The sequence below is a fragment of the Sylvia atricapilla genome, chromosome 1 (assembly GCF_009819655.1).
Source record: "Sylvia atricapilla isolate bSylAtr1 chromosome 1, bSylAtr1.pri, whole genome shotgun sequence".
Taxonomy (NCBI): domain Eukaryota; kingdom Metazoa; phylum Chordata; class Aves; order Passeriformes; family Sylviidae; genus Sylvia; species Sylvia atricapilla.
Window position 1 is genome coordinate 50546931 of NC_089140.1, and position 15692 is coordinate 50562622.

General features: G+C 34.6%; 1 protein-coding gene across 1 annotated transcript in view; it reads right to left on the reverse strand.

The window, feature by feature from the left end:
• Positions 1 to 5437: 5437 nt before the first annotated feature.
• The window catches only part of LOC136367952 (contactin-associated protein-like 2), a 149724-nt gene continuing 139469 nt past the window's right edge, over positions 5438 to 15692 (reverse strand). The window contains exons 6-7 of the mRNA XM_066330252.1: positions 5941 to 6141; positions 5438 to 5469 (exon numbers count right to left, since the gene is read on the reverse strand). Of these exons, the coding sequence (XP_066186349.1) occupies positions 5438 to 5469; positions 5941 to 6141 (233 nt within the window). The remainder of the gene's footprint in view (positions 5470 to 5940; positions 6142 to 15692) is intronic.

Below are 15692 nucleotides of genomic sequence, written 5' to 3' on the forward strand. Positions count from 1 at the left end.
GACACATTCATCACAGGAATGGGTGTGAAGAAAGAAACTCTGGATATTTTTACTGCATATTTGGACAGGAAAACATACTCAAGGGTAATACAAATTCATTTAGGATATGGGTGAATTTTGTCTGAGAAATTAATAAACTAATATGTTTTGGTCATTCACTAGGAAAGATAACTTTTCCCCGGAACCACTTGGGTTTGTGAAAAAGTAATGTCTGTGATTATTTCTGTGAAAACATTAAAAATTAACAATTTTTAAAAACTTTTATAAAACATGACACAATAAAAGCAGTGGGGAAACTATTGACTCCCTATAGCTTTATTTTAAGTAATAAAAATTATGAATTTTTTTCCCATAATAGGTAGATCATATCCATATAGGGAGAGGGTTAGAGAAACAATTGGTTTGGAACATTCTGCTAGAATTGCCATGTTAAAACTCATATGCATAATTTTTCTCAAAAAGGCATAGCAAAAAACCTAGAACTGCAGTTAAAATTTCCATAAAAGATTTCTAATATTCACAAAGCTCTTATCAGCTACTACTATTTCTAACAAACATCAAAGCAACATGTATCCTTTTTCACTTTAGTAATGGCTTGAATCTAATTACTACACAACAGCAATGAAAACTTGGAAAATTAGCAGAAATAGTTCACCAGCTAAGAGAATGATGAAGATTGAGTAAAATTAGGAGACTCAGTTATTACACTATCAAAAAAAAAAATCAAAGAAATTTGTAAGAAACAAGCAAAGGGGCAGACCAAAACAGAGATGTGAGAAGGGTGTATTAACAACTGTCTGGAAAATATTACAAGATAATAATTTATCTGTCTACCATTTACCTAAGATGACTGACATGTATTTCATAAGAAACATTTAGCATATGAATTATTTTCTGCTTCTGTTGTGTGGCAAGATAATGATGGCTAAAGGAAAAAGAAACCCCCAAAAGCTAATGGTTTCCACTTCTGGGACAAGAGCATGTAGATCAGAGTGGAGCAAGTTTATTAATCCTGCTCTTCTTGTGCTTTAAACATCAGTACAAGTTGAAATCAGCTTTACTAGAGCATTGAGAAGAAAGAGTCAATATTCTTAAGGCTGGATGAGATACATAACAGCTTGGAGACATGTTTTCTGGAGAAAGACTGAAAACAGAACCATGGAGCCTGAGCAAGTTTTAGACAGACTTCCATTCATCACTGTAGTACTGCAGAAATCCCATTCCTCTCTCAGACTCTATTTAAAAAAAACTCCTGTTAAGTAGGAAATATATCTGCAACTAGCATCCTAGATCAGTTAATGGGTAGTGATAGCAAAGTTCATAACTTCATTAAGTTCTGAATTGGATGGCTAGAGAGGAAAAAAATAGCATATTGCAATTTCAAACTTTGGTTTTATGTCAGTGTATTCATAAATCTTACTTCCTACTGGTATTATGATAGCTTTATTGCAACCGAAACAACAAAACATCGAATTAAGTTTTCTATTTTACCTATTTAGCTCCTAAATTCATGAAGCTGTGTCTCATTTCCTCCAGAGACAAACAAGCATGAAACAGTAATTCATGTACTGCAGTAACTCTGCTATATGCTTTTCATATGCTGCCTGCAGGCACAGTGAATAGGAATAAAAACTGGAACAAAACACCGAAAGATCTTGCTCTGTTCCCTGTATCTATGCTTTTAGCTCCCACTCTGATTATTTGTTACAGTTCCTATAGCCCTGGGAAATGACAGATACAGATAATGTGAATGCAGCAGCACTTCTCCCTTAAGGGTTTCCTTCCCAGGGTAAGAGGAAGAGTGGCAGAACCATTCTGTTCCCTCCCCTTTTCCTAGGCAAAGATCAGTGGCCCATGGAAAATTTCATACCAAGAAAGTCATCAGTAGTTATTATTCACAAGTCTCACAAAAAGGGTGGATGAAGATGTGCCATTTTATTAACTAACTTTTTGCATTCTATGAGTATATTGTATCACTGTTCTCTGTATAATTTTGATTCTTATAGCAAAGAAGGGAAGCTTCTTTCTATTAGAGCAAATTGATACTACATATTGCACTGCCTCTTTTCCTCTTTTTAATCAGGCGGCACAAAAGGACTTGTGCCTCCAAGCTCCTGTTTGCAAATAAGAGAAATGTCCTATCACCTCCCATATCAACTGGAAAGTATATGGGCCACAAGAACCCTGAAGAGAGACAGAGTTCTGCATGTCCTCAGTACTAAAGATATTATCATCCTCTTAAAATGGATGTTTCCAAGGGAACAAGCAGAAAAAAGGATATGAGAAATGTAGTTATAAAAGAGAAAAACAACCCCTCAAAATCTGCACTTCATTTTTTTTTTCAGATTTACATATTATTTTTTTACATATTATTTTCAGATTTACATGTTATTAGGTTGCAATTATAGTCCATGGACTTACTATTTCTTTTGTTTATTAACTGCCACACTTACTTGAATTGCCAAGATTAAGTTTCTATCATGATAATAACTGCATACTCACAAACAAATTACTGTTCTAAAAAACCATATCTAAATAGACAATAAACAGCATCAATCTCATTCTGATTAAAAAAAAAAATCAACCAACTAACAACAACACTGGCTACAATCAGAGCAAATCTGTACCAAAGTCAGGAGCATAAAGGCTGTGGGACAACTGCAGCCACTGTAGGATCCCTGCTTGAAAAAAGCTTCCACAGAAATTTATGGTGTACCCATAATTTCATTGTTCCTCGTGATAGCATAGCATATTTTCAGCAGAGGAGTCTGGCTTTGCACTTCCTTGAGAAAGTTGCCAAGCTATCTTCACTAATTTTGTTTTTTGGATAATCTTTAGTGTGGCTTTGAAACAGACCCCTAGGTTTGAAAATAATTTATAACATATCGGGTTATGCGTTCAAAACAAACTTAAAAAACCCCAAAGCCAAAACAGTAAAGAAAGAAAATTTCGTTTCCAGATAGCTTTTGCTGATTACTAGATGAGGACTGTTGATTCATCTTTGAGCAGAAAATTGAACCAGATGACCTTCTGCAATACCTTCAAACCTGAATTATCCTATAGAACTATGAGATTCCTAGGTATGTTTTCAAAAGTCAATTATAACTTCATTTACATGGAACTTCTTATTACTCTCTTGCCTCATAATAAACAGAAAGGCAGTGGCATTATTACCTTTAAAGTCACTCCCAATCCCTTTTGTCAGCAATCATTTTAAACTGTTTGCTAGGATGTACATGTTATTTTGTACAGATGAAAGCTCATTATTAAGAAAAAAAGACATGGACATGGAGCAATAAAGTATTAAAGTCTAAAACACATAAGAATGAGAATTCTTCGTACAGACTAATTTTCATATATGCCTCTGAAATCACATGACAGAAAATTCCTGTTTAATACCAAAAATATTATTTAAGCTATAATTATTAGTGGCAGAATCAGTGGAATTGCATATATCTCTACCTTTGTAGAAAATGTCAGAACAACAAGCAGCAAAATCTGTAGTCCACTTAGATATGTATTATATTTATACATAAATATATACACTTTATATACATTTATATTATAATAATTACCTGTCACTAATAGGTCAATAAACAGCTTGAGTCCTGAATTGTTTAAATATTTTAACTGAACAATTTCTCCCTGAGAAGGGGCCATGTTGTAAAGTGACAGGATTCCCAAGAGACAAAAAGTGAAAAAATTGAGTGCCTTAAATATCTTCTCAGTTTTCTCAATTCTCTTTGATGCACTTTAAAACAAAAGGACCTTTCTACCCTAACAGGTTATTGAAACATCTGAAATGTGCGTGTGTAAAAGTCCCAGCCTAGAAAAGCACCTAAGATCAAGGCCACAAATACTATCCTGATCCCATGATGCTAATAGAGGTTTTACTATTGGTTGCTATACCACCAGGTTCTCTCTTTTTTTTTTTTTTTTTTCCTTTTCCATTTTTTTTTCTCATTTCTTTGTCTGGGAATCATACTGCAATGATTTATACACAAAGCTCAGTGGTGGAGGATGCCACATGAGTGCTTCAAGCAGTGCTGTGAGATGAATAGAGTGCCATAATATATTCAGCAAATATGGCAATCCTCCAAAACAGAGAAAGGTATGAAAAATTAGTTCCTTCGTTTAGAAACCATACACTGAAGCCAAGAACACATAGAAAGAAAATGTATTGGCCTCTTTCCCACTAACACACAAATCACCGTGGTTCTATGTGTACAAACCATTACAGGTGTTACGCAAACACTGCAGTATGATTTTTTTTGTTACTGTCTAGGTAAAAATAATCTTTGTTGCTTCTTTCTTTTGCTTAAAATGAAAAAAACCCCAAAAAACAAAAAACAAAACATCACATATTACAGAACATCTGTTGAAACTCACTCTCCAGACCAAAAAAATGGCCTTTAAGGAATTTCTAAGAGAAATTATTTTTCCATATAATAGGTGAAAACATGGAAAAGGAGATACCTGCAAAGTATGCTCAAAATTTTCTAAGAATGTTAAAAAGTAAATAATTTGAACCACTTGTTTCTTAAAAAAAAAATAAAAAATCAGCAAGTTATTATTTTGTGTGCTGTTTAATTGTCCTTTAAATCTAGAAGCTAGGGTAAGCACCAGCAATTACAGTATATATTTATTATAATATAAACATATATTAACAAGTACAATTTAGTCCTGAAATAATAGTCTTACATATATCAAGAAGAACCTAACACTGCACTGTGTGCAAAGTATGAGCTTTCTGAGCACAGTATCTCCAGCTCTACTACCAAACAAATTTGCCTTCTAAATACCTGCCAAAGCTACACTCATATACAACTTTTCTGAAGCTTATGTGAGCAGGGAGCTTGTATTCATCAGCAGAGTCTAATCAGAACACTTCTAGTTATGAACATGATTCAGGATCCTATAGATTAAGGCCCAAGAAGTAACAGATCATTTTCCACATTGCAAAGTTTCTGTGCTATGCTAAATTAAGCAAAATAACAGCAAAAGAGACAAAGCATGCATTAGCAGTGAGGGAAAGCAACCTAAAGTATAACACTGTAAGCCTGCAGCCATAAAATTAATCTGAAATGCACTTCAATTGCTCCTGTCACAATGAACTCAGTTCACAATCATGAGAATATATTATATGTTTTCACTTATAAAGCAGTCTTCCCCAAGTAGCATTAAGATTTAACGTCTAAATCTATCATACACAATTAGACCATATATAAAGTACTCGCAACATAATAATAGAGCTTTTAAAATACAATTCCTTCTTTGTGTGCTAATTCTGGAACAACTAATACTTTTGTCTTTATTGGTTCCTGGTGGCAACTTTTGTTGAGGAGGCACATGCAGAAAGGGTCTCTTCCAGTAAAACTACACAGCAAAAGAAGAATCTTCTAATCTTAATCTATTGTTGGTAATAGCATATAGTTTGTCACACAATTGCATTGCTGACCATGCCATTCTCTACAATGTATAAGGAATCTGATTACTCACAAATGTTGGGCATTTAAGAAGCAGTTTCAAAAGTGCTAGTGGAAAAATTCTAACCTTCATTCAGCTACTGCCCTTGCTGACTGTAGTGTATGAAAACTGACAACCAGAAAAACAGGATAAAGTTCAAAGCAATATTTCAATGCCTCTATTGATTAAGCTTTAAAAGTTACTGCGTTTACCAAATGCCACCTGCTTTGAGGAGCAACAGATCTGAGAGGAGAACACACAAACGGTGCAATACCAATCATTTTAGCAGTGAGCAGAGACAAATTTTTCCAAGAATATAAGGTCTTGTGTATTTTCACCATCTTTGTCAACTTTGTTCTCCTTTCTTAAAGTAGTATGTTCAATGAATGGACTTCTCTAACTGCAATGCTTGTTATATTGTTGAGATAAAGCTCTATAACACCGTATTTAATGGATATCCCATTCTCAGCCTACCTGGTGTATTCAGCAGCCGGGACATCTTGCAAGAATACGAGATAAACTGCTCACAGTATTCAGCACTACTGGTAATGGCAGAAATCTGGTCCATTGTTGCACTGTAGTTGAGCTGCAGCATAGATAACTTCTCGGGGCTGTTGCCTCCCACAGAAGTCTGCATCTGCAGATCATGGTACACAGTTGTCCATACTTTATCCTCTGAAAGAGAGGGCAAGAAAGAACAGACTGGTAAGAGACAGACAGTGGAACTGAATTAAAATAAATTTAGGCCTTTGACAAAAGACACTTTGATAAAAGTGTTCTGCAAGATAATTGTTGAGGTGGTAGTGGGGAAGGAGGGCACTGCATTTGAAAGGTCAGCATCTGACAGCGTAGTTACTACTATGAACTGATGAAAGAAAGAAACTCTGATCATCTTCATGAAAAGATACCAAATATACCATGTGAGCCATCTCCCTTAAAGTTACAAATGGATTAACTTTGGTCAGAAAGAGAGAAGTCTGATGCCCTAAATATTTAAAGTCTTTATGTGAAGAATATTAACTGTGCATGGTAAATAGCTCTGGACTGGAAAGCAACACTGCTTTAGTTAAGTAGCAGTAAAGTAACAACAAGGATGCACCAGATTCTCATGTGTTACATCATTTAGTAATTAATACTGAAAAATGATTCCACGTTTTTTACCCCAGATGTGTTCTAGGATAAAACAAAATTACTGCTTATTGAGACATAAATATTTTAAAACAGCAGCACCATATAACTTAACCAATTCTTGTAATGGTATAGATAGCACCATAGGAACTAATCAAAGTAGAATGGAAATACAAAGTCTTCTGTCTAGTTAAGAAAGGGCACAAGGAGCGAGGAAAGACAACTTCAAAATTTTTGATAAGAAATATTGCAATATTGGCCAAATCTCAACACCTCCAATAAACTTTTTTTTATGCAGGGTCATGCAAAAAGTGTATTATATACAGCCCAGAACAATGTCTATACACATTATATTTCTTTAAACTACTGAAGAGCAAGTCACTAGAAATGTTACTGTGAACCATTTGTCAGCAGTTACCAGAGAAGATTTAAGATAAAGTATTAAAATAATAAAACAACACATTTCACACTCATTTTATAGCAAGATTTGTTGAAGTTGGAAGGTAGTTTAGAAAGAATACAAAGACAAGGCACAGAAACTTTGCTGTTATAGACCAACCATTTATTTTTCTTAGAGGGACATTCCACTGAACCAAAATGAAAAAAAATTTACCTGAGTAATATAGGGCTTCAGAATGAAAACTATGAAGATTCAGTCAATATTATTGTTACTGTCTTCCTGTAAGAATGCTATTCTATCACCTAGGTGTGCAGAATTTTAAAATTTAGGTTGACTAGATACTACTCTAAAAATCCACTATTTCAGCTGATATGTACTACTTATATTACACATCTCACATAGACAAGGAGTGAAATAGGTCAATTATCCTCTGTAAATAAACCACAGAAAATTCTCTTTTCTCTATACATTAACTTGAAACACATCAGCACAAAACTTCCTAGAAGTGCATCAAATTTTGTCAGTAATATTTGTCATGTGAGGTTCTTTCACATTTTAAGTTGTTTTTCTGTTTTTCTTTTAATTTTTCTGCCCTCTATATTTCTACCACTGATGGCAAAGTCAGAGAAATCTGTCTTGGAATAAAAAATGCAGAACCTTAAAAAATATCACTAAGAATCTACTCTGGTGCCTTATACTGCCTTGTACAAAAGCCCAGTTTCCCAAATGAGCCAGGCCTTTGCCCCAGCAGTTCCATCAAGCAACACCACGGACCACATTTGTCCTTCAGAAATGCAGAAACAAAACTCACCATGCTGCTAACTCTGCTGTATTTGTCACAAAAACAGACTCTCCTGGGAGATCACCTGGCATTTTCTGAGTATACTAATTCACCTGGCAGATGTGCCTTACAGCAATAAACCCCATAAAATATAGTTCATTGCAGTATGTTCTCAATTCCTTTATGTAAATCTCTTGCCTGTTAATGCAAATCTCAGTCATTCTTAAACTAGTGGCCTGCACATCAATATTTTAACTACATAGAAACACTTTGCCAAACTGACACATACTCAAAAGGGCTTCAGTACTTCCTCACCAAGTTCATAGGAATGTGCTCACATACACTGATGAGTTTTGGTGCGACCCAGAGTAAAGCTCTCCCTCCACATTATGATTATCCTTATCTTCCAGAGTCTGTACTCTTCCTTATTTTCCAGTCTTAATTTTTACTGCATAGTGTCAGGCTATTTTGGATTATATGGAATCATGTGGACCCATGTGTTTGCAACTGATACAGTGTTAAGTCTTTCTAATCAAACGTTCAGAGATAAGGTTAGCAAAACAGACAAATCCTCCACAGGTTGTGCACATCACTAGCCACACGAGATTAAATTCAGCAGGTGATGCAAGATGGTTATTATTTTAATATTCATATCCTTAGTCCAAAGCTCTTTATAAAACACAGCAATATTCTTGCACTGAGAAAAAGAAATTAAAAAAATCAAGAGAAAGGAATCCCACGCCCTAGTGCTAATAAAAATTTATAATTATCATCTGTCAAATTATATAGAGAGCATAATCCAGTTTTGCTAAGAGCCTGGGATGGAAGTTTACTGCAGCTTGATTTTCAAGAAAGGATTGAGATAGTTTATACATTCACTGACGAAACCTCTCATTTTTGGCAGGAAACACTGTACATGTAAAAACAGAAAAGTGTTTGTAAGGAATGCAGGAAGTTAGAACCTCATATTGGATTTTTGATCCAGCAGAGACTCCTCGAGTACCCACTAAGAAGGGACAGAAATGTGACTAGCGACAGGAATTGTGTTAGGCAATATGCTTGAGAAGGAATTTTCTCATGGATAGCAGATTCTAGTCACTCCCCCTCCAAGTCAGGAAGTTTAATCTTTACTGTGGCACACTGTACTAAAAGATGATAGAACCATACTCCTGTCTGTCAAATGTATCCTCAACTTCAGGACCTTTCCATCAAAATATTACTAACAGTTAAGCATTTGTTGCACATTGTAATAGATTTTTTTTATCAATAAACATATATATGTGCATAAAGTCAATAATCTTTTACAGAAACGCAACTCATTCTCTTCCTGCTGTCTAAAAGATGATGGGAGATTGATTAGGATACACCTGGTCAGATACTAAAAATAAACCTAGGCCTTATTTCACTTGCAACTAATTTTTTGATAATCTGGCTCAAATGACCCATGAACACATTCAAGCTGTCTTGTCCAAACTCTGGAAGCTGAAGCATCTGTACCTGCAGGTCAGGCACAGAGAGAGTGTGGAGCAAAAGTATGTAGGAAGGAAGATCCTTCTCTGGGTAAGGGATTTCACTCTCTTCACATATTTTCCTGATTTAACTGTAAAGCACTGCCATGACACAGGGACCAAAACCGTATGGAATAGTAAGTCCTTTCTTGGACTGGGAAAACACTTCAACAGAGTAATGTGGTCACAGAAAAATCCATCTCTCCTCCCCACCAAATGCAGACTCCTGAATACATATAGCTCCCCACACACATATATATGTGGGGCTGGCTTCAAGATATCCAGAAAGACTCAAAGGAGATGACAGGCAGAAATCTCAACCTTATCTACTGAGTCCTAATTACAAACTGCTTTTTTCCTTTCAGTCTTAAAAAATTAATGTCTTTATACTTCCCATGGAAATCAGCTAGGCATTTATAACTTGAAGATAAAGCAAATATCTTCGCTCATGTTTTCAATTTCTCAGAAACTCCTTATTTCTTGAGACTATTTTTGAGAGAGATGGAATCAGTAGCCTGCTTGCAGTCACCTTCTGTTACAGAAAAGGTAATGCAGATAGCATGAACTACCTCAAATACCTGTACCGTCACTATTTATGGCATTGTCTCTGTGTAGCTGAGGACAGGGTATGGTATTCATAGTTAAAATATCCTTATTTTCTGTCAATAGTACACAGAAGCCAAATTTAAGGTAGACAGAAGTGAAAAATCTGTCCTAGTTAACAGTAATTTGATTCGTATTCCTGGCAATTACTATCACCACAACACTAGAATGGAGTATTCCCCTAATACAGGAGCAGTTATTTGAAGAACACCTGGCATATGGCTAGTGCTAACCACAAGTGTTCAGAGACACTTTGTTGGCCACAGCTGTGTGTATGTCTTATGCACTACCAAAATACACTTCCTTTCAACATAGAAGTATATGAGCTTCTACCTGGAGTTACTAGGCTGATTCTAGCTTTCCCACTGGAGGACAGAGTACCAGCACCAGCTAATTGCTATACACTTCAGGAAGATAAGGGCCTCCAAGATGACCATTTCTTCATTCAAATGCATATCTTAGAGCTTTTTTTTTTTTAATGGTGCATAGCATATTGCAGTTGCACAGGGAAAAGAAGGGGTTCTTCCATTATTTTGTTTTTAACAGTGAAGAGGAAGTATAACTTTCTTTTAAATACAATGCTGAAAACCAGTAACCATAGATTCTTAACAGAATTCATAATGGTTTTCACTAAGAACAATGTAATTAGATCCAAACTGCTAATACATTTGATGCAATTATAGAGAAAATCGGTTCCGTGTAATTGAGTCTGTACATTACTCTTTGCTGAAACAGTTCCTCTCTAACAGATAGATGTTATAGTAAGATTAAATTGCTTAACTTAAGATTTTTTAAAAAAGGAAATGACCACCTGTTTCCTTGAAATGACAATAAGGTGACAATTTATTTTGATGAAAATACTTTTCAGTTGCAATGACTGACTTACAGTTCTGCCCACTCACAACTCCTTTTTCCAATAAAAAGTGAAGTACATGACTAATAAAATAATCAATACATATTTGTAATGGTTCACTAATAAAAAGAGAAATGAAATAAAAAATTTCCTTGATCACAAGCTATTCAAGTGATCAATTCAAATATTAACATGTTAAGCAATTTAGTTTTCCCCACTTAATAGTCAATTTAACTTATTTCATGATGTTATGATGTTTATCATTACACTATGGAGTATTTTCCAGATAGTCAGTTTCTTCTATTACTGAACTTTCCTCACTCATTTGCTTGGTGCTCAGTTAAGCAGGAAGGCTTGCTTCTGACAAACAAATTAAGTAATCTTTTTCAATGATAATTAACTAATAAATTTGAAAAATAAACTTCAGAAAACATAATGCTTGTATTCCTCAGCTACAGATATATTTTCCCCCTTTTATTTTTATCAAGAGTTATATCTATTGCTATTAGAGTTTTACTTTTTTTTTGCATTAATGGACTTATATGCTTAAGATATTATTTTATTAGGTATTTTTAAGAAATCAGAAAACAGTTTGATTTCTCAGGAAAGATCATCTGCTCTCTCTCTTCCCATCAATATATCTGTGGTGAGTTTTTTGATGGATGCAGTTTCCTGACCTAAAATTTGGCTGATGTATGAGAACACCTCAGCTCCTGGTTGAAATCTTGAAGATGATTTCAAGAATTCCTGAGCATATAAAAGCCTGGAGGTGGTTCTTTTATAGACATCCAGATTTTTACCCGTCATCAGTGCTTTTGTTTCTTCCAATTAGATTACTGCAGCATGTTCTACAATATGCTATGCTAAAAATCACTCAAGAAACTAGACAGGATAACCTGTTTAAAAGTGGACTGCCTTTTAGGGAGGACAAAAATTGCAATTGTAATAATGTTGTAAGGCCTCCAACTTTATTTTCCAATAGGAGCCTAGGTGGTATTATTAAATTGTGTGGGATGGCAATACAAAAGTCATTAGCAATGTGAATAAACTAAGCACCCTTTTTGCAACAGTGTTGTAGACATGTTGTAGACATGAGACATTTGAGGTAGTTCATGCTATCTTCTCTTCTCCATCCTTTTATATTTCTCTCAGTATGTGTTTATTTATAAAAGCTTAAAACTAAATATAACAATTTAAAACTAATTCTGCTATGGACTTCAAAGGGGCTACAGTTAAGTTTATAAAAATGAAAAATATACTTTTGTTTGAAGTTGATTAGTGTTTTGACAATCTTGCGGTACAGCTTCTCTGGTGATACAAACTGCTATCATCTTACTAACGTAGAAAATGGATTTTAGACCAGAAAAATCTAATATTCAGGAAAGAATAACCACCTGAATTCTGTAGAAAGCTAAGTGAGTCAGTCTCTTAATCTATTTAGGTGAGGAATAGGAGCAATCCTAAAATGTAATTGGGATTTGCTATTCCCGCACTCATTTTCTATGTCTACTTTCATTCCTTCCTTTCATTGTTTCTTGATCAAGATAATGAATCTTCAAATTTAACTAAGACTCTTATGTTCTTTTTACTTACAATGGTGTCTTGTGAGGCAGTACACTCCCCTTGTATTTACATAGTCTCTTTCATAACAATTCAGGAGAAACTTTATTTATTTTGTGAACCTACTGTGATATTTAGTTATATAATTTTCTAATAATTTACATATAATAGATAAATTCAGATACTTTACAAAATAGAGAGGAAGAAAGCGACCAAAATACAATTTTCGGGGAACCAAAAGTTTCCAGTGAAGGGATAATGAAATGGCTGTTCCAATGCAACTTGCTAGATATCTCAAGGGACACTAGTGAAGTAGCAAGTAGAGGAGGAATTCTCTGGATTACTGGAGATGATTTTGAACTACTCAATGCAGTTGTACAAGAAAAGCTAATGACAAGAGTACCTTGAGAAACAGAATAGAGATCATTTGTGCCTTCAAAGAGAAAAAGACTGCAACAACAGATATTGTTATGCTGAAAAGGAGTGCCTGGGGGGGAAAAGTTTACATCTGATTTGAGCCCTAATGTCAAAAATTACCTCCTATGAATGTTATTAGAAGCATGAGTTTAAAAATAATCCTATATTGAAAGGAACAATAAATGACAAAATACAGTGTAGCCATACGAAGGAAGACTGGGATCATTTAAGTGCCTGGTCTAACAGATGGCAATTGCAGTTCAGTTTAGATTAAGGAACATTAAAGTCAAGAACAAAGGACATAACAAATTAACACTGTGGTTGTTTTCAGCACAGTGAGCAGAATATGGGCAAGGGCTGAAAACTTTAACAGTTCAATAACTGAAGGATCAACAACTGATTCTACTTTTTGAGGAGCAGCCCCATATATAAACAAGCATTATACAAATGGAAAGATCAGGTATGTCTCATTTAAAGCATCTTTCAGTTCATTCTAGCATATCAAAGGAGCATATTCACCTAAAAAAATCATCTAATGCCTGATCTTTTTCTTTACAGAGCAACATAGCACAATCCTTTAGCTATGGTCCCAAACAGGTCTTCCTAGACTCAATGAAAAAAAGTAACAGGGTTTAAAACAAAAAATATTTCAAAGGATATCCTGAAGAAAAGGGCTCTTCAAAGCTTTCACTGTGTTAGCTTGGACCATAAGAAACCATTTCCTGAGCTGTTCTGATTTTGCAGAGACAGCGACTAATGCAGGTCTCAAGTGCTACCACTAAAAACTACCTTTAACCTTTCATTTCACCATCATCTAAGTGCATGAATCATCACCATACTCTTCCCTGATCTTAGTTCTCTCAAGAAGAACATGCTCCACTCTCGTCTCTCACATCCTCCTAACCTCACTCCATAGACAGACAGGAAAAAGAATACATAGTGTGCTTGATATACCCTTTCTAATTAGTGCATCAATAAACTGAATGTCAGGCAACCTCCTGAAAAGCTTTCTATTTTTCTTACAAAAAGGTACCTCCAGATTGGAGAACTTACACTTCCAGTTTTAGTGCATGTTTTGCAATTATTTTATCATTATTCTGAATAACATTGGCCACATTTAAATTTAGGAATCTTATTATAATTACTGCTTAAACCTAAGCACTGTCTAAATAAATAGCAAAAACTACAATTATATATTGTTTAGTGCAAAATCACGTTTCCTGTATTTTTTGACAAGTGCACTAAATTTTCTTTAGATAATTCAAAAAACATTGATATTGGATAGACAAGATGGATAGTAGAATGAAGTATAGAAAAATGAAGTTTATTGAATGAACTTCATTCTACTATCCATCCAGCAATTTTGTGACTAAGAAAAGAATTTTGCTATCTTGGATGTCTTTATCTGTAATCTCTCAAACCAAGCATGGCTTGAATTCTATACTAAACTACCATGCCATGCATTATTTTAAAAGACATTCTATGAAAATTTTTAGTATACATCTGTAGTTTGATATGTGGCACAGGAGAGTGACAATGTCAAACAGACTTCATAGCAAAGTCTGCAAATTTAATAAATTATGCTTAAAAGATTTTCCTCTTCTGAATGTTATGATCTCATCCTGTCTCAATCTAAATTTGATAGTAGAAGAGAAAAAGACATTCATTTTTATGCTAGTTTACAGTAAGACACAGCACTGTCCTGAAAAAAGACAAATATCTCATTTGCACTTAGGAGTAGTAGAGATCACAAGTATAATTCTTCTAGTGGAAAAATTAAAAGTACTATAAGAATGGGGAATAAAGGTCATGCTAGACCAATAGGAAACTTTTAACTTCTGCAAATTCTTAAATGTTAAGTTTTTCACTTCTTTGTAGACAAAGGATGCCTTCTCATTCCCTCTCATCTCAGGACTGTGATTAAAACACCTTAACCCATTGCATGGAACAACCATGCAACGTTCCTTTATTTCCACCTAAAGGAACAGAGTGCTTTTATACAAACTTTACTTTCAACGAATTAAAAATTATCTTTTTCAGGAACTCCCCTTGCAGTACACATCTGTAAAGTTTGTACCCTAAATGTCATACAACTCAAAGAGTGCTGAGTAAAAACAACTCTCTGAGAAAGCCCAGTGCTGCACCAGCTGCCTCACTGGCTTCCTGCTAGCAGATATACAACAGACCGTTGTTTTCAGAAAGCTCTTTCTAGCATAGAGCTCATTAGAAGTAAGGCAGGAATATGTCTATTTCCATAAACCTAGTGTTCCTGAACATTCTTTTTATGCCTCAATACAGAAACCACAGCATAGAGAAAACACCACGGAATTTGGAGAAGAGGGTGGCACAAGTGAAAATGAAGATGCTTTTTTTACTAGATCTAATATTGCTTTTTTCTCCAAGGCTTGCATATACTATCCTATATACTCCAAAACCACTCAGAAATATAACACCATCATTTTAAAAAAAATTGCACATTTCACCATGTAGAAGTAATATATTTTAAACTAATAATTTTGAGATGCTGAAAAATTCACAATTGTGCTTAATTGAACTTTGTTGTTCAAGTTCAACAGAACTGAATAGCTAAGTGGTTTTTGTATCATTATCTGGGAAAAGAGGTATTAAACTGTCTCTGTTCCTACTGAGGTACCAAATATATATGGAAACCAACAAAACCAGCTTTTGTTTGTAACATTTTTTAGCCCATGAAAAAAGATAGGATCCCAAAAAGCAAAACCATCTAAAAAAATATCTGGCATTAAAATGTTAATGCTAAAACTCAGTGAACACTGAATTCAACAGAAGTAAAAGATCAAAAAATTAAAGCTCTTAAGAATTTCCTAATAATGGAAAAATCTTTGCAATATATAGAAAAGGTATAAACAGTCCTGTTTTATTCAAAATCTATTAAATTGTTGTCACTTGGCAGATACTCACTCAGGCATAAGAAAATGTTGCAAATAAAAGAAAAAT